General features: G+C 37.8%; 1 protein-coding gene across 1 annotated transcript; it reads right to left on the bottom strand.

The window, feature by feature from the left end:
- Nucleotides 1–3,006: 3,006 nt before the first annotated feature.
- Nucleotides 3,007–14,370, bottom strand: spns3 (spinster homolog 3 (Drosophila)). Its single transcript, XM_046838452.1, has 14 exons — nt 14,223–14,370; nt 13,033–13,248; nt 12,317–12,571; nt 12,161–12,226; nt 10,340–10,476; nt 10,043–10,194; nt 9,148–9,214; nt 8,854–8,996; nt 7,984–8,136; nt 7,567–7,756; nt 6,353–6,418; nt 6,173–6,271; nt 5,903–6,074; nt 3,007–3,512 (listed from the first exon to the last, which is right to left on the bottom strand). The coding sequence occupies exons 3-14, from the start codon at nt 12,546–12,548 to the stop codon at nt 3,469–3,471; spliced, it is 1,521 nt and encodes a 506-aa protein (XP_046694408.1). The 5' UTR covers nt 12,549–12,571; nt 13,033–13,248; nt 14,223–14,370; the 3' UTR covers nt 3,007–3,468.
- Between the last annotated feature and the right edge of the window lie 5,858 nt (nt 14,371–20,228).

The raw sequence follows: 20,228 nt of genomic DNA, 5'->3' as shown, positions 1-20,228 counted from the left end.
GTTGGAGGAAGCCAGAGAACGAATGATATGGAGCAGCAAGAGCATTTTTGTCCCAAAGTTATATATTTATATTTATATTTTTTTATCTTAAATGTGTTCTTTTCCAATGATATGTTTGTCATTGCCTTGTATGTGCCAAATCTTAACTCAATAGTTTGCTTTCAGAACCAAGAAATATACTATATTATTTCTGTCCACGTTTGTGTTTTTACTTAGAAATACATCGCTGTAATGGTTTTGTAAAAAGTGCAAATGGTCAGACAGTTATAATGAGATTGATTATAATATAACAACGAAATATATTTGTGTGTTTCTCAAGTTCGACCAGGTTCAAGCAAAAGTGTTTTTGTACCCAGTGTTGTCTCCTACTCCATGAAGCTCATTCATCATCCATATACAGCATACTCTTATATGGGCTGTGCATGCACCATCTTCCTGCCTAGAACTTTAGTGATTGTTTACTGAAGACAGTTTGAATGTGTTTCTTGTAAGGTTGGTGTTTATTATAGACCACAGGACAGTCATGGCAGGGTTCTTTACAACATTGTTATCAACGTCACATACAGTATCTCATGAAAGTAAGTACACCCCTCACACTTCTGAAACTATTTTTATATAACTTTTCAAGGGACAAGACTATAGAAATGAAACTTGTGTGTGTGTGTGTGTGTGTGTGTGTGTGTGTGTGTGTGTGTGTGTGTGTGTGTGTTAGGGATGCCACAATTCTCAATATAATATTGAACCGTTCGGTACGACATCCACGGTTCAATACCGCTTGTGAATTGCGTTTTTTTCGGTTTTACATTTAAATAATTTATGTGCTTTTTATTTCTCTCCGAATTGACTTTGTGTGTGCCTGTAAGTCTACGAGCTGAGATGAGGAAACTCCTCCCCACGAGTAAATGTTTAATCACTATGCTCTAAAGTTAGAGGGCGCTGAACCATCATTCCACACTTTAACATTGTGAGCGGTGGTGAAGTGAGGCTACAGTACGAGGAGGCGCCGGCGTCTTTTAAATCTGTGGTGTGGAGACATTTTGGTTTTGCTGTTGAGTATAATGCCGAGGAAGAAAAAACGGTAAACAAAAAAATGACTGTCTGCAAGCATTGTTTTACACGTGTAGCCTACTCAAACGGAAACACTTCCAATATGATTGCACATCTGCGGCGCCATCACCCAGCAATATCAATGTCTGAAGGCAGGATAGCAGAGCAGGTAATAAAGTCCTCCAAAAAACAACAGTCCCTCGCTGAATCCTTCCAGCATACATACCCAACTGGTTCCGAGAGACACATAAAAATAACAAAGGCAGTGGGGGTGTTCATTGCCAAAGATTTGCTGCCGTTTTCGGTGATTGGAGATGCAGGATTTTGTGATCTTATAAAAACACTCGATCCGCGTTACAGACTACCGTCTCGCACTTTTTTCAGCACCGAGATAATTCCCGACCTCTATGAAAAGACATGCAACAGTATTGTGTACGAATTGGCTCAAGCACAGAGCCTTGCTCTGACCACAGATGGTTGGACCTCGCGGGCAACCGTGAGTTACCTCACTGTAATTGTTCACTACATGTCGGATTGGGAAATGAACAGCGCTGTACTCCAAACCCGTCCCCTGTATGAAAGTCATACAAGCGCTCATTTGGCAGAAGAGTTGACAAACGCAGTGAATACATGGAAGTTGAGGAGGCCAAATATGTTTAGGAATTTGTGTGTTCCCCAGTTTGTACATGGGCTACCAGCAGCTGTGAGATGTCAGTGTTAATTTTAAAATAAAAAATGTTTATATTATACAAAACACTAGGAACCAGTGGACTTTTCTTTGCTTTTAAGTAAAATAAAGGAGTATTGCAATAAATCGTATTTATTTGGTTAAGAAGAAACAAACAAAAACGATTTATTGCAATATATATATATATATATATATATATATATATATATATATATATATATATATATATATATACACACTAGGGATGCAACAATACAGTATGAACCACTAAATGTTCAACATGGCACCTCAAGGCAAAGACTATCTGAGGATTTGAGAATTTGTATTGTTGCTCTCCAGGCTATCAGAAGATTAGTAACACCCTCAAACTGAGTTACAGTACAGTGGCCAACAGTCATTCAGAGGTTTTCCAAGACGAGTTCCAATCGGCCTCACAAGGGTCGATCAAAAAAGTTGAGTCTTCGTGCTGTGTGTCAGATGCAGAAGCTGCTTCAAAAAACAGACGCATGAGTTTTGCAGAGTTGCTTTAGAGGTTGCAGAAGTGGAAGGTCCGCTTGTCAGTACTCAGACCATACGCCACACAATGCAACAAGTCTGGTTTGCATGGCTGCCATCCCAGAAGGAAGCCTCTTCTGAAACTGGCTCACAAGAAAGCCCACAAACAGTTTTCTAAAGACAACCTGTCTAAGAGCATGAATTACTGGAACCATGTCCTGTTATCTGATGAGACTAAGATAAACTTGTTTGGCTCAGATGGTGTCCAGCATGTGTGGTGACGCCCTGGTGAGGAGTACCATGAATATTGTGTCTTGCCAACAGTCAAGCATGGTGGTGGTATCATGGTCTGTGGCTGCATGAGTGCTGCTGGAACTGGGGAGCTGCGGTTCATTAAGGGAAACTTGGATTCCAACATGTACTTTGACATTCTGAAGCAGAACATGATGCCTTTTCCTTTAGAAACTGGGCCGAACGTCAGTTTTCCAACATGAAAATGACCCCAAACACACCTCCAAGATGACAACTGCTTTGCTGAGGGTGAAGGTAAAAGTGATGGAGTGGCCAAGTAGGTCTCCAGACCTGAATCCTATTGAGCACCTGTGTGTCCTCAAGCAGAAGGTGAAGAAGCACTATGTGTCTAACATCCAGCAGCTCTGTGATGTCATTATGGGGGAGTGGAAGAGGATCCCAGCAACAACCTGTGCAGCTCTGGTGAATTCCATGCCCAGGAGGATTAAGGCAGTGCTACACAACAATGGTGCCCACACAAAATATTGACACTTTGGACACAGTTTTGACATGTTCACTTAGGTTGTACTTGCTTTTGTTGCCAGTTATTTAGACAATAATGGCTGTATGTTGTTATTTTTAGAGGACAGTAAATCTATACTCCTATAAAAGCTGACATTGATTACTCTAAAATATATCCAAGTTTCATTTCTATAGTATTGTCGTAGTATACAATTACTATACTATAATATAATATAGTATTGTATGGAGATAGAAAGTAGAAAGCCATTTGTCATAGCTGTATTGTACAAAACTGCACAACTGTACATTAAAAAAGAAAATAATAAAATAGTATTAAAAGCATTTAAAAAGTAAATCACTGCAGTATTTACAGAGCAAGTCCTATGAACTTCAGTCGTTTACCTTTGTCTTCGGCAGTGTGTGTGTGTGTGTGTGTGTGTGTGTGTGTGTGTGTGTGTGTGTGTGTGTGTGTGTGCGCTCTTAGGTCAGGCTGAGTCTGTGAAGAGTTCAGCTTTGGCTGAAGTTTCTCCTGGAAGACACGCACATGCAGAGAATAAGCATAACTGTCTCTATACGGAGGTTAATAATAAATACGTTGTGTTCATAGTAAAATTTAAAGTTCAAGTAATACAATATTGCCTCATGGTTCTCACAGTGATATCGAAATGGGCAGATAAAAAAAACCTTTAAACAACTGAATACATCAACATCTGCTGGTATTTGGTTAATCAAATACAATGTTAAAATGGCTTTTTTTTATTTTAGACTTTATCTGTCTTTTATATGATAATCATTATGTTTCAATGTAGGTTTCTGTAAAGAATTTTAGAAGTCAATCAATGTCACCAAACTGTAAAAGCATTGGGTTTTGGCATATCACATCAGAGATTAAAAGAGGACATACTCAGAAAACTTGCCAAAAAACCTCGCTAGCTAGCTAACTTGCCTAATATTTTGGATGAAATGTAGAGTTTAGATTGTCACAGTATTATGACCTGTTTTGTGCAAAATAATTACTTAGAATGTCATGCTTGACTCAAGATTCAGATACAGAATTCTTGACAAAAGCAGGCTATCTTATTAGCAGTAACCTAGCTAGCTAAATGTTAGCAGTCCAAGGAGAATAGCATATTCATGTAAATGTATTTAAAAATTCTCTTAAGGTAGAGATATATTATTTATTAATAGTAGCAGTAGTGGAATATGTGTGTGTGTGTGTGTGTGTGTGTGTGTGTGTGTGTGTGTGTGTGTGTGTGGGTAAAAACTTTTCTATAATAATAATAATTGTATTTTAAAACAGGAAATTGCAGGAAGTTGCATGAAATTGTTAAAAATTAGCACACCTCCCATGCTGGCCTGATTATAAAAGGGCCTCCAGAAAGAGAAAGAGATGGAAAAAAACGAGAGCAGGGTAATTTCTATAGAGAGATGGTTGGAACCAATGCACTCTTTCAGTGATTCCAGACCAACATTTCTTGGCGCTCTATTTCTGTCCCTTCGTTCATCTTTCAAGCACATCTCTTAATATAATTAAACTGTTAGAGCACACCTAGCTGATTGCTTTTCGCAGCTGAAACAATGAGATGAGGGAGGCATGATGTGCTCTAAACATTATTAAAAATATAGTGCTATAAATAATTTTTGTGTCTTCTGACATGGTGTATAGAACAACATGTCCTTGGTTGTGATTGCACATTAAGTAGACAGCCAGACTGTCTGAAAGCACAATTAAGCTGCTTTCTTCAAGATGTTGATGTGCAGAATGTGAGTCTTTAATACTCAAACTGCATGTTCTCTTCTTGAATGCATGTGTGTCTGTTGTCTTGTCATGGACTGGTTTCTCTTTCAACATGTATCTTTTCGTTCTCATTCATTGTGATGCTGACAGAATAAAGTAGAATTAATTAAACTGCAATAAATAGGAAAAGAAAGGTGGATTCTATTCATAGCTGCTCTAGCATAAGTGCTCCCAAAAACTTGTTTTACCTAGGATCCACATTTGGGAATTTAACTGTTGTATAAGAAAAAGAATAGTTGCAAATTTGAATTTGCAAATATTTAAAAGTTTATCAAATCCATGATGGTGTTTATAGGACTGTGGTGAGACCTGCGATGTTGTATGGATTAGAGACAGTGGCATTGAGTAAAAGACAGGAGGTGGAGCTGGAGGTAGCAGAGCTGAAGATGTTGAGGTTTTCGTTGGGAGTGACGACGATGGACAGGATTCAAAATGAGTTTATTAGAGGGACAGCCCATGTAGGATGTTTTGGTGACAAGGTGAGGGAGGCGAGATTGAGATGGTTTGGACATGTGCAGAGGAGGGACATGAGTTATATTGGTAGAAGAATGCTGAGGATGGAGCCACCAGGAAGGAGGAAAAGAGGAAGGCCAAGGAGGAGGTTTATGGATGTGGTGAGGAAAGACATGCAGGTAGTTGGTGTGAAAGAGGCAGATGTAGAGGATGGGGGGTATGGAGACGGATGATCGGCTGTGGCGACCCCTAATGGGAGCAGCCGAAAGAAGAAGAAGAAGAAGAATCCATGATGGTAAGAGTATCTCCCTCTGACAGTATTCTTCTTCATGGTTCATTTCTTACTAACTATTTTACAGTAAGTGAACCTTTAATGCTTTTTGTGGTGTTGTTTGTTGTTGTTTTTTGCATGGAATATTTATAGTTTGTTTATTGTGTATTGGTATTGTTATGTATGTGTTTATTTATTATAAGAATGAATGAAGTCTAGTCAGTGTTTAATTCTCTGTCTAGCTCAATCTAAAATAACTAATAATTTAAGCAATCAAGAGTTTTCTGTTGGATTCTGCAAGAACATATATAGATGTCATTCATTCTGTGATGGAAATACAACTAGTACCCTAAGCAAAAAGAAAAAACATACAAGTTGTCAAACCATCTGGTGTTACCTTTTGTCAGCATCTCTGCAGCTTTCCTGTCCTCTTTGATATAACGGGCAGTTAAAAGGAAGAAAACGCCTCCCAGAACGCAGATGAAAGGGCAGACGAGGATGCTGTACTCCAGACTTTGGAACCTCCAGTCCAAAGAGTCAGGTTTAAGTTTTCTCAGAGAATCTGAGATCTGCCATGCAAAGATTTAGATATTGGTATACATTTTTATATGTGTGCATGTCTCCTGTTTGGTCCTTTACATATGCAGTATGTACAGTATGTACTTACTCTGCCAATGAGGAATGGACTTCCAGCATCGCCAAGTGCGTGGCATGTTAAAATTTGTAAAGCTTCAGCTGTTGCTCTTCGGGTTGGTATAACAACATACTAAAATATAATGACAAAGACAACCTTTAATCAAGTTTTATACATCTCCACAATTTCTATCTATCATGCAGCAACTCCTACCAGTAGGATGTCAGCTAGAATGGCCCAGTTCAGTGAAAGTAGGATTTCTCCAATACCAATAAAAGTCTGAAAGAGAAAATGTAAAAGGGCTTAGAAAAGACTGTGATTTTAAGGAAAAGTCTAAAGTGCTTCAAAGAAAAATTTGATGTGCAAAATTTGATGTGCATACAAATAATAGTATTAGCCTCAGACGCTATTTATTTGTTCGCTTTTCTGGCCACAAGGTTTGGAATTTTGATAATCACAATTTGCCTTTTTGCATTATATGCAAGATTCAAACACAAAATGAAAGTTTTGAACATTGTTATAACACAAGCATTCAAAGTTCTGGCTTTCTATCGCTTTCTCAAGTCTGTCTTGCAAGATAGGTGCTTGGGCCCCTGTAGCCATTTGTAGGCTACCTAATAAAAAATGTATGACTTTATTGATATTAAAAAAAAAAATGGTCAATTAACATATCAGCATCTGGAGCAGAATCATTTAAATAAAATGTAAAAAATAAATCTGCTTAAATATAATATTATCATTATATGAAAACAATGCCATTTGTTTAAAAGTGTGCAACCTTGTAACTGTTAGTAGTATGATGTCAAACTAGTGATTTATGATTTTTGCTTTAGTTATTTTTTTATGCAAGTCTTTTTGTTGCTTTTAGCTAACCAGCTAGCAAAAAAACTACCTAGCCTTCAGTCGTAGTGTTATCATAAAATCTCTGATTTCATTTTGAAACAGGATAATTCTACATTTTACATTTACATTCATGGCTTTTTGCATAACATAATACATAATATACACAATACGTAAATACATAATTTTGTATGACCAATTAAATTAAAAAGAAATTATAAAAATGTAAATATTGTGTGGTTCAAGTAAATTTTTTGTGATATATACACTACAGTACAATGAAATTCTGTCATCCCATATCCGGCTTTAGAGCACATGGTAAACCATGATACAGTGTACCTGGAGCAGATGGGGTTATGGGCCCTTCTTGATGGCCAAACAATGACATTAATGTGGTTTTTATTCCTGATCTTTACAACTCAACAAACCCATTGTCATCAGTGTTTGTATATGCATGAACATAATAACATATTGGTGATACGTCTTATTAATAGCCTTCCAAGCTCTAGATCCTGTCATCATCTGAATTAGGAAATCTGCAATGTTTAAGATAAGCAGAAAAGATCATCAAGTTCATAGTTACATACATATGTTGCAGGAATGCTGGTGGATGCCAGGACCATGGCAATGAACAAGCAGGGAGAAGAACTGAGCATTCCTACAGCACAGATGAGCGGGTCAGCATTGGCCACTCTGTCTTTCAGCTTTTTGGATATTAAGGAGCCTATTAAAACGCCCCCAAAACCCGTCACCACCGTGATTCCCCCGAAGATGAAACTGTGCAAGCAGAAGAACAACAGAATAGAGGAATAAATCCGACTGACCTTTGATCTAAAACACAATTTAATCTAATATTTACTAATATAAATGTTGAAGTCAATTCAAACTAATTAAATTAATAAGCCTAAAAGTCTGACTCAAAAAATGTATGCTAGCATTGCATTTTCACTGCATTCAAAGAAACTGCAATGAAGATTAAAGTATTGAAATAAACGTATGTGTACCTGTCTGAAGGGTCACATGGTTCTGTAGCACACTCATTACTGATGCCTTGAATGACTCGAGCACGAGACATGAAGGTAGGTGTCCAGAAAGCCAAAGCACCCGTGACAAAAGCCATGGCAGTCACACCCAGAGTGGACCACACAAAACTCCGGCTAGAAAAAAAAAACCACAACAGCTGCACTTTCTTAACTGGTGAAATACCGTAATTTTCGGACTATAAAGCGCCTCCGCTGAATTTTTCAAAGATTTTTATTTTGAACATAAATAAGCCGCACCTGTCTATAAGCCGTGTCTACACTAATGTACTTTACACAGGCTTTAACGAAAGACACGGTGTAACAGGTGAAATATGTTGCGCTTCCTTTAGGAGCATAGCGGTATTTTGGGAATAGCATGCCACTGCATTTTTCCAGTATTACTGCCTGTGTTCAAGACGAGGAATATGTCCTTTTTATTTTCTGATGCTCATTTCTAAGTTTCTTTGACTAACCTATAAGTACCTACAAGAAAGTCATTGTTCACTGTCTTCCTCCTTCCTTTCACAACTATTTCTCTTGGGAGTTTATATTTTGGCATCGTCGTGCTTTAAAAAAAAGTTTTTTCTCCCGATGACGTGCAGCTCAGAACACAGGTGAGGTGCGTTTTTTCGTTTCCGTTTGGAAATTTCATTGGTCTAATGTTATGTCGCTTAGTTTTTTGGCTTGAAGTTTGTGAAACCGGGAAAAACCCAGGAAAAATTCATAAATTAGACGCTTCGTTGTTTAAGCCGCGGTTTAAAGCGTAGGAAAAAAGTAGCGGCTTATAGTCCGAAAAATATGGTAACTGCTTTTTATCCTATTGATCGTTTCATTTGTTTTAGTTTTACACACTTCTTGTATAGATACTTGACGTCCTCAAGGTAAGACGTGTGCTCTATGCACATTTCTCCATTGGTTTCGGACGCTCCACGTGGAGGGTTGGGGGTCAGAAACAGAAGTAGGAGCACCCCTGGTACCCCCAGAATCGGGTTCAACTGGAATAAAACACACAGAACATCCTATGCCTTAGACTTAGAAAGTTTTTTACAAAGCTTTAGGACGATTAAAGAAATCAGAGGACTGCATAACAACCAATGTTGGTACTTCACTAAAAATTCTAGAAAGAAAATTCCAAAAGCGTCTTACCATGAGGGCCCAACGCCAGTCTCCTGTAGCAGTAGCAATCGTGGCTCCTAGAATGTACCCAAGACCACTTTGAATTTTGAATGGAAGGAGAGATTACTTTAGGATGTTTAATAAATTTGGTTTTGACTTAATTTTACTGCTTGAAACCAGTATGGCTGTACATGTTTTAGCCTTTTGGTCCAAAAATGTATGATTGTTAAATACGATTTTCATAAGTTAAGTAAGTAAGTGTAAGTAATTTTTTTGGAACAGCTCTAACAGGACTTTGAAAGGAGTCTCCAGTGTCAGCGCTTTGTAACTGTGAAAGGTAAAGGTGTCAATTGTAATTTTTTCTTTTACATTACAATTTAATGCATTTTTGCTGCTATAACATAAGCTATAAAGTGAACTGACTTGTTTCATAGACATTCCTCATCGTAAATGTAACTTTTAATTCAAAACATATTACAACATCGCTTTGTATTTAATTTATACAATGGTTACAGACAAATTGGTGTGACATAAGGGGAGTAAAACACTTCTGGATGTGACATATAATGCAATATAGATATATCAATAATCAATTGCTATCCCACCTGGTACATAACATAACTAGTGTAGTTTACACTTTCTAAAATATGTGGGGTTACATTTTTAAGGGTTCTATCATAACTTGATTTAACATTTTCTCCTCAGGAGTGTATTGTGGGAACAGATACAGAACTGTGTGTTTTTAAAATCCCAATTTCATTTCAAAGTCATTTCCCATTGTTGAATAGTTTTTTCATAAAAAATAAAAAAAGAGTTTATTTGTGTTCTCCCATGAGAGGGCTTGCATTAGGAATCTGGGCTAAAACTGTCACCTTAACATCACTTATGTAAATCAGATATTTTATTATGCATATAAAACACCTACCTTCCTACAGGGATGAAAATATAAAAGAAGGAAATCATGAGGGTTCTTTTGGGGCCAGTGAACAGGTCTCCGATAATGGTCGGAGCTATGGTGCAGTAACTGGCCTCACCAATGCCAACCAAGGCTCGCATTAGGACCAGCACCCAGAAGTACTACAGGAAATAAGGCATAGAATGCTTTGAAGAGAAGAAAGTCTATAACACCATGATAAATGAATCATTTGTGGTGTAAGAAATCGAGCAGCATGTGGCAACACTTAAGTAAAGAACGAGACCTTAACCGGGAGCACAGCTGTACCTCTGCCGTGATGAAAGAGCTGCCAAGTGTTATAGCAATCCATGTGATCATCCCACCCACCATGATCATCTTCCTGTTATAGCGGTCTCCAAGGTACCCAAAGAGAGGAGCCAGCAGCATGAAACTGCAGATAAAAACTGTAAACAGATAAGTGTTTTGCGTAAGAATACCATGAATTTCATGTAATTTGATCCACATATCTTGTGACTACCACCTTCAGTGGAATCACTTGCAAATCACTTTCACTTACAATTGAATCTGTATTTCATTTTTGTATCTGGTGGCTCATGTAGATGATGACATGGTATGTAATGGAGAACATATCAAAGCACTAAACATATATAGCATGTATACTGTGTTATAGAGTGATAACATACAAATAAAATACTGGTAAGAAAGTGTATAACATGTGTAGTGTTTGGATATTAAAATGTCTTAATAACAGACTTATTAAATGTTATTAATGAATATGAATGATATTGAAGTTATATATAAATACTGATACATTTTTTGGTGCCATGATGCACATTTGGGAACCCACAGAAATTTCATCCACCATCTGGAAAATTGGTTATTTATTCATTTCTTTACAAAGTATACTACATGGACAAGCGTTTATAGACCAACTATAAGTACATGCTTTGTGATTTGTAATCTATCATGTTCCAAAGACATGCGATACAATTGTGTCCCTGCAACTGTGTAGTAACAGTTTGGGAAAGAACCCCATATGACTGTAAAAGTTATTTATGAGCTCAAAACTGAACATTGTCATGCTGAATACAGCAGGTTTGGATCTCTTATTTCGAGTGAAGTGAAAATGTACAATCTAACATTGTGGTAAATGTTTGCAGAAGGACCACATACAGCTGGAAAAGTCAAGTCAAGTTTATTTCTATAGCGTTTTTCACAACAGACATAGTCTCAAAGCTGCTTTACAGAATTTACCAGTTAAGGTGAACGATGTGTATTTACTCCCTTAGACCCATTTGGGTGATATCAAGAGTGTGATTATAGTCTTTGAACAATACAGAACATTGAAGAGTGAGAAATAACATGAGCACTGAAATGTAAAATTAAAAGTAATTTCTAGTCTTATACAGTCATTTGAGATTATGGAACCAGGAGCTACTGAGCAACTTATAAAATAGCTCAACTTTGGTGATAATCATAGATCCAACAACAGCTTCTCCATGCCAGACTCTTTAAACACTCAAAGAGATCCAATGTCCAAACTCCACAAACCTCCAGTTCACTGTTATTCGTGTCGAATCAAAGCTACTTGCTTGCGTCCAAGGGAGGAGCACAGGTTCAGAAAGACTCTTCTTGTGTCAACAGAGGTACTCTATAATTAACCCAAACATCAAGAACACCTATTCAGGAGCTTCAGCTTTGTATATTGCTACAGGCCGAGACGCGCTATACAATGAATTTGCCAGGAGGAGTTCCTACTACTACTACAGGGTGCAATAATGACTTATCAGTGGATGGTGTAACTAGAATTCCAGGTGTCCCAATACTTTTGTGCATTGCAGTTAAATATCAGTTCATATCAGAATTGCAGATGCTATGCATTCTTGTTCTACATCAAACCTAGCTATATCATATTGATGTTAGAGTGCATTTGAAGACTGTGCATTGGGTGTGTGTGGGTGTGTACTTTACAGGAACTGGTCTAGTAGTGAAAGATCTAAAATACCAAACAGATAGCAGTCAAAAGAACAAACTTTACACCATCCTCTTAACATGGTTTTCTTTTAAAGGCCTAGAAAAACTGTTGAAAATAGAGGTTTTGTTTGATTGGAGATGTGAAGCTGATACCTGTCTGTAATAGTCCAGCTGTGCTGTCAGTGATGTCAAAGTATTTCTGGAGGCTAGACAGAACTCCTGAAGTCCAAAACAGTATGTGTGTTAGATATAAAGAACAACAGTTTAGAAGTTTTTTCTAACTCTCCGTAAGACTTAGGCTAAATTTACCTGCGATCGTGTAGCGGTCCATGTAGTTGAGCAGGTTTACATAGCACAGCACAGCCACGGCAATGTAAGATCTGCGGCTAGAGGGTGTGATGTCGTTTCTAATAGTGGTCAGTGGTTGGTTCTCTTCCGGCTCTCTGAATATGGATCCATAGCGGCGGGTGGCATTCATGGATGAACTTAAACGTGTATTTCTTCTAGGCACAAATGGGCTTTCATGGGTCTCTTCTTCCATGTTGAAGAACAGTTCTCACACGTCTGCAGGAGGAGAGACGTTCAAAAAATGTGATCGACATTATTTAAGGGGAATTCTTGTATCTGAGCACTAATAGGGCTAAAAGAGTCATGCCTTGCCCATTCTTTGCTGCTGACAAACCTACTGCAGTGTTTAACCTTTGCGGGATTGGAAAATATTCATCTATAAAAAGTGTTTTATCCCAGGAGCACTGAAAGTGAGGTGAGAATACACCCTGGATGTGATGCCGGTCTTTTTCAGAGCACCATGCACATACATGTGTCAAGTCAAGTACGGCTTTATTGTACTTTTAGCCATTAACAGGACAGTACACAGTGAAATTAAAGAACTTTGCCTCAAAACAACACAAATTAAGGCAAAAACATAACTATCTAGAACACTTCATAAAGTGCATGGAAGAAACTTCTAGTGCAAACTACACAAGACAGTGAGACTAAAAACACACTGAAATTGCCATACTCACCAGTACAGTAGAGGTGTAATATGCAAATGAATGCAATGCAAATGAATTTGTCCATACAGTTATAAATCCTCTATATGTATGCACTGTTTTTATCAGCAATTTGTGTAAATAGTATCAATGAAGCACATTTTGGATCCAAAGCAGCCACAGCAAGCTTTAGCCACACCGCCATCTTGGGCCAATAATACCTACAGGTATTTTAGAGTCCTGCCAATCCTGGAATGTAAAAAAGAGTAACCTGAGCTGGCAAACTTACATTTATTTAACCCCTCAAATTAAAAAAAAAAAAAATCAACACTCAAAATATATCACATTTATCCCCCTGAATATAGTTGTAATAATGCAAGACTTTATATGTATCTAAAAAAGGGTTCTAGAAAATGTGTTTCTTTTTCCTTGTATCTCAATCCTACAATGATGAACATTTCTTTTGTCAACGTCTGATTTGCTAGAATTCAACCAGAGCCAGAGCACATGGATTTTTTTCTAACCCACCGCACACTATGACCTATTTCTAGACATTTAACTAATTTCGACATTAAAATTGATTACTAGGAGTCACAGTCAATAAAAATTACTTTTCGAGTGTGTAAGAGTGTGTGTGCTATTTTGACACAATACACTGGCATAGGGGTTTGGTAACAAAAAAACAAATGTCTTCATCATTTACTGTATCTAAGTAAGTCTGGTTCAGTGGAACAAATTAAAGAAGAAAAATAATAAAAGTCAAGTCATAAAATTCATAATTTTGTTTTGGGGTCAATTGCTCAAGAGGTTTGGGAATACCTGGGTGCATTTTATAATCTAATAGTATGTTATGTGACCTATGTGTTATTGAAACCATTTTTTGAAACTGCTGAATATCCGAACATGCTCCTGTTTCTGAGTACTACAGAAACCACAAACAATGCATCAACTGTGTGTGTGCCTTCACACCACACCACAGCACATCGCACAACACAACACAACACAATGTCATTGTCTTACTACACCTCGACACAGACCACCGCCTGTGTTTCAGTATTTTGAGATACTGAAAGCAAGACTTGTCGGCTCAAGACTGCACAATAATTAGCATTACCAGTATATCATATGACCTGCACAAGAGATCAGTCAACCCTACATTACAGAGAATTGCATCTTATACAGTTATTTAACATTTCTTCATAAATGTATATAAACACACTGACCTGATAACAGTCCTGGCATCTTCTATATTTCAGCATGTATCTTTTTTTATTCTTTTAAACGTCTCTGCAAGCTGTTAAGATGCCTCAATGTTTTGTGTGATAAGTTCAATAAACTACCTGATTATAAAGTTCCCCCATGTCTCCTCCTTCTGGTCACATGCTTGAAAACAGTTCCTACTTGTGACTCAACATGCACTCGAAGCCAATTGCATTTTTTTTTGGTTTCTTCCACTTGGTATTCTTAGCCAATACACACTTAGACTTGCCAGACAGCTTTTATCTTGAATAAAGATTCTTATAAAGCATTGTAAAACTTAACTCACTCAGCAATGTAAGGCAATAAGAGACATGCTAAACTGGCTTTCAGTGTACTTTTCATTGTTTTGTTCACTTCCCCTGAGCTTTCCACAGTGCTGGCTAGAGAAATCGATATTTAAAGCAGACCGAGCCAGGAGTTTAAAGATTAATCAAGAGAAAACAAGGCTCACCTCAAGCTTTTAAGCTTTACACATTTCAATGTAATATTTTTTTTATGAGTTATTACCTAACAACAAACTATACAAATGCTTTATGTTCACTATAATGTTGGTGGGAAATCTGGCTTGAAGCAAAACAGAAGTTGCCTTATCGTGGAACAGGGATGTGGTCACTTTTCAAAAAAGAAATGCCAGTGTTTTGCAATATATAGATAGTGGTTCTCTAAGTGTAGATGCACAGAATCCTAAGTAACTGCAGTATTTTTTCTACGGTATCTCATGAAAGTGAGTACACCTCTCACATTTCAGCTATACTATTTTAATATATCTTTTAAAGGGACAATACTGTAGAAATGAAAATTGGATATATTTTAAAGTAGTCAACATGCAGCTAGTGTAGCAGTACACATTTACTGTCCTCTGAAAATAACTCAACATACAGCCATTATTGTATGTCACAATAGCTGGTAACAAAAATAAGTACACCTCAAATCATAACAGCTGTATGCTGTGTAAGCATTCAAAGCCACATGTCCTATTCATCATGTTCATGTTTTTGTCTGCTTAACAGGATCATACACATTTTTGTGTCTTGTATTAGAGCAGTTTAAATGTGAGGTGCTTTGAGTTCAATTCCCTCATACTGACCACTAGATGTTCAACATGGCAAGTCATGGCAAAGACTCTCTGAGGATTTGAGAATTAGAATTGTTGCTCTACACAAAAATGACTGAGTCTATCAGATGATCAGTAACACCCTGAAACTGAGTTACAGTACAGTGGCCAGGGTCATACAGAGGTTTTTCAAGACGGGTTCCACTTGGCACAGGCCTCACAAGGGTCAATCAAAGAAGTTGAGTCCTTGTGCTGTGCGTCAGATGCAGAAGCTGCTTCAAAAAACAGACGCATGAGTTCTGCAGCATTGCTTTAGAGGTTGCGGATACTAAAGGTCCGCTTGCCAGTACTCAGACCATATGCCTTACAATGCAACAAGTCCGGTTTGCATGGCTGTTGTTCTAAATGGAGGCCTCTTCTGAAGCTGACTCACAAGGAAGCAAGCAAACATTTTGCTGAAGACAACCTGTCCAAGATCATGAATTACTGGAACCATGTCCTGTGGTCTGAGTAGACTGAGATAAACTCAGATGGTGTCCAGCATGTATGGTGACGCCCTGGTGAGAAGTACCAAGAAAATTGTGTCTTGCTTACAGTCAAACATGGTGGTGGTGGTATCATCATGGTCTGGGGCTGCATGAGTGCTGCTGGTACTGGGGAGCTGCGGTTCATTGAGGGAAACATGGATTTTAACATGTACTGTGACATTCTGAAGAAGAACATAATGCCTTTTCCTTCAGAAACTGAGCCGAATGGCAGTTTTCCAAAATAATAACGACCCCAAACACACCACAAAGATGACAACTGCCTTGCTGAGGAAGCTAAAGGTGAAGGTGATGGAGTAGCCAAATATGTCTCCAGACCTGAACCCTATTGAGCACCTGTGGGGCATCCTCAAGCAGAAGGAGGAGAAGCGCCATGTGTCTAATGTCCAGTAGCTCCGTGATGTCATTAAGGAGGAGGAGGAGAGGATCCCAGCAACAACCTGTGCAGCTCTGGTGAATTCCATGCCCAGGAGGATTAAAGCAATGCTGGATAACAATGGTGCTCACACAGAATAAACACGTTGGACGCAGTTTTGACATGTTCACTTAGGGTGTACTTGCTTATGTTGCTAGTTATTTATACAATAATGGCTGTATGTTGAGTTCTTTTTAGAGGACAGTAAATCTGTACTGCTATACAAGCTGCACGTTGACTACTCTAAAATATACAGTATCCAAGTTTCATTTCTATAGTATTGTTCCTTCAGAGCATATGCTAAAATGGTTGCTGAAATGTGAGGGGTGTACTCACTTTTCGGAGATTCTGTATCTATCTATGTTGAAGAAGCTGGGTTTTGTATTGTATTTAAAAAATGTACAATTCATATAATTAAACAAACGTTCATGATATTGATGATAATAGTACAGTAAATGATTTTGAGATATATGGCAATTTGAAAAATTAATTAGGTGAAGATTGGTAAAAATTGTTTGCTGAGAGATGATACAGATGCTGACCCCTTATTGACATTTCGTCCCACCACTTACATTGCATTTGGAAAGTATTCAGACCCCCTTTCTCTTTATGTTGCAGCCTGATGTTAAAATCGGTAAAAATGTATACTTTTGATCATAAATCTACACTCGGTACCCCGTAATGACAAAGTGAAAACAGAATTTTAGAAATGTTGGTAATTATTTTAAATAAAAAATTCTGAAATATTACATAATTATTCAGACCCTTTACTCAGTACTTAGTTGAAGCACCTTTGGCAGCAATTACAGCATCGATTTTTTTTTTTAGTATGCTGCAACAAGCTTACTTTTTAATTACAAATCCTCTCAAGCTGGGTCAGGTTGGATGGGAACCGTCAGTGTACAGACACTTTCAGGTCTCTCCAGAGATGTTTAATAAGGTTCAACTCAGCCACTCTAGGACATTTACAGAGTTGTCCCAAAGCCACTCTTGTGTTGTCTTGACTGTATGCTTAGGGTTGTTGTCATGTAGAAAGGTGAACCTTCCGCCCAGTGCTGATAAATAGGTTTCTATTATCTATTATGTATTTTATTATCTCTGGACTTTGCTCCGTTCAGCTTTCCCTCAACCCTGACCAGTTTCCAAGTCCCTGGTGCAGGAAAAAACACCTATGCTGCATGATGCTGCCACCACCATGTTTTACGTTTGGAATGGTTTTATGCAAGTGGTGAGCAGTGCCTGAAATTCTCCAGACATAACGTTTAGAACTGAGGCCATCAGTTTAATCTTTAGAGCAGAGAATCCTGTTCCACACAGTCTAAAAGTCTTTCAGATGCCTGTTGGCAAACTCCGAACGGTTTTCCAATCTGTTCCAAATCTGTCAAAGTAATTGGACACCAACTTGCGAGCAGAAAATTTGCAGCTAAATGGAAATCTTGACCATCAAGAGCAATTCCTGGGATCACTGGGTGTAAAGGAGAAATGTGCACTGAACGCAATTGTGATGTTCATCTTAGGACACCATGCAGACATGTTTACACCAAATGGGAGTTTAGAATAGCCAAGCGACCTCCATGTCCAGAGAACCAGAAGGCTCAGGGAGAAGATCAGGGAGAAACTAAACAATCAATAGCTCAAGCTCAGAATTGTATCTTGGTTCTGTGTGGACACTGTTTAATTTTCAAGCTTATGGTATGTAAAATATGACAGAGGATGAGATCTGTGAACAATGCCCTTATATGTTTGCAACTCTGCAGACACAGAAGTTTGTAAAAAATAATGTTTAATGTGCATTTTTATCTTGACATCATTGTTGTCTTCACACATATTGTTCCATCATGTACTTTCTGTTCATTGTTCTATCTATCTATCTATCTATCTATCTATCTATCTATCTATCTATCTATCTATCTATCTATCTATCTATCTATCTATCTATCTAAATTCAACGAACATCAATTCAAATTAAAAGCAGAACTTTTTTTTTTTTTTTTTACTGTTGTGCCTGTTTCAGGAGCAGGAGGTTTGAATTGAAAAGTCTCCACCTAGTGGTGAAGCATATTAACATTCTAATAAATCTCTTTATATCGCTACATGTCCAAATGTCTCTTTCTCACACACACACACACACACATATATATATACATATATATGTGTGTATGTGTGTATATATATATACACACATACATAAATATACAGACACAGTGGTGCGAAAGTGTTTTCCCCCTTCCTGATTTCTTATTTTTTTTGCATGTTTGTTGCAATTTAAAATTTCAGATCATCAAACTAATTTCAATATTAGTAAAAGATAACACAAATTAACACAACATGCAGTTTTTAAATGAAGTTTATTATTGAGGGAAATCAATAACTACAAAACTACATGGCCCTGTGTGAAAATGTGTTTGCCCCTAAACCTAATAACTGGTTGGAACACCCTTAGCAGCAATAACAATTGCAACCAAGCGTTTGCGATAACTTGCAATGAGTCTGTTACAGCGCTGTGGAGGAACTTTGGTCCACTCATCTATGCAGAATTGTTGTAATTCAACTGCATTGGAGGGTTTTCGAGCATGAACCGCCTTTTTAAGGTCATGCCACAGCATCTCAATAGGATTCAGGTCAGGACTTTGACTAGGACACTCCAAAGTCCAAAATTTGTTGTTCTTCAGCCATTCAGAGGTGGACTTGCTGGTGTGTTTTGGATCATTGTCCTGCTGAAGAACCCAAGTTTGCTTCAGCTTGAGGTCACGAACAAATAGCCAGATATTCTTCTTCAGGATTTTTTGGTAAACAGCAGAATTCATGGTTCCATTTATCACAGAAAGTCTTGCAGGTCCTGAAGCAGCAAGACAGCCCCAGACCATCACACTACCACCACCATATTTTACTGTTGGTATGATTTTCTTTTTCTGAAATGTGATGTTGCTTTTACACCAGACGTAATGGGACAAACACCTTCCAAAAAGTTCAACTTTTGTCTTGTCAGTCCACTGAGTATTTTCCCAAAAGTCTTGGGGATAAACAAGATGTTTTCTGGCGAAACTGAGACAAACTTTTATGTTCTTTTTGCTCAGTAGCGTTTTTTGTCTTGGAACTCTGCCATGCAGACCGTTTTTGCGCAGTCTCTTTCTTATGGTGGAGTCATGAACCCTGACCTTAACTGAGGCAAGTGAGGCCTGCAATTCTTTGGATGTCGTTGTGGGGTCTTTTGTGAGCTCTTGGATGAGTCGTCGCTGTGCTCTTGGGGTAATTTTGGTCGGCCCGCCACTCCTGGGAAGGTTCTCCACTGTTCCATGTTTTTGCCATATGTACATAATGGCTCTCACTGTGGTTCGCTGCAGTCCCAAAGCTTTAGAAATGACTTTCTAACATTTTCCAGACTGATAGATCTCAATTACTTCTCATTTGTTTTTGAATTTCTTTGGATCTCGGCATGATGTCTAGCTTTTGAGTATCTTTTGGTCTACTTCACTTTGTCAGGCAGGTCCTATTTAAGAGATTTCTGAATTGTGAACAAGCGTGGCAGTAATTAAAATTAAACAGTAATTTGTTTTTCTTTTTAGAAAAATGTTGGGTTTTTTGCTAAAATTGCATTAAAGAATATTGGTGAAAACGTAACCCATTTAGTGCATTTAATAGCCATATTACCTCAAAATACAAATACAGTTGTGTACAAATATTCCCTCCGCTGTGGCCACGTAGAGTAAATTATAGGAAAATATTTGTTTAATGAAACTCGTATTTACTTTTATTCACGTGTTTAATTATTACATTTTGCACAATATCGTGATGTGGTTTTCTTGCCTCTGGAAAAGCTGCTTGAAATTTTCCTCCCACTATATTTGTGTATTTATCGCCAGCTTCAAAAACGTGCTCTACTACCTGCTCTACATGGCCACGGGGGAGAGACTTTTTGACCGCAGTGTATATAAATAAACATAAAAATTGAAAT

This window comes from Silurus meridionalis, chromosome 25 (genome assembly GCF_014805685.1).
Source record: "Silurus meridionalis isolate SWU-2019-XX chromosome 25, ASM1480568v1, whole genome shotgun sequence".
In the NCBI taxonomy this organism is placed as follows: Eukaryota; Metazoa; Chordata; class Actinopteri; order Siluriformes; family Siluridae; genus Silurus; species Silurus meridionalis.
Note: the sequence above shows the minus strand (reverse complement) of the source record. Positions and strands in the feature narration are given on the sequence as shown.

What these genes read in the sequence shown, in the direction of transcription:
- spns3 (XM_046838452.1), bottom strand. Translation starts at nt 12,548, where the DNA reads ATGGAAGAAGAGACCCATGAAAGCCCATTTGTGCCTAGAAGAAATACA. An exon ending in AGCTGGACTATTACAGACAG is followed by an intron (nt 10,477 to 12,160) that starts GTATCAGCTTCA and finishes ATCTGTTTACAG; the next exon opens with TTTTTATCTGCAGTTTCATG. An exon ending in ATTTTCATCCCTGTAGGAAG is followed by an intron (nt 9,215 to 10,042) that starts GTAGGTGTTTTA and finishes CAAAATTCAAAG; the next exon opens with TGGTCTTGGGTACATTCTAG.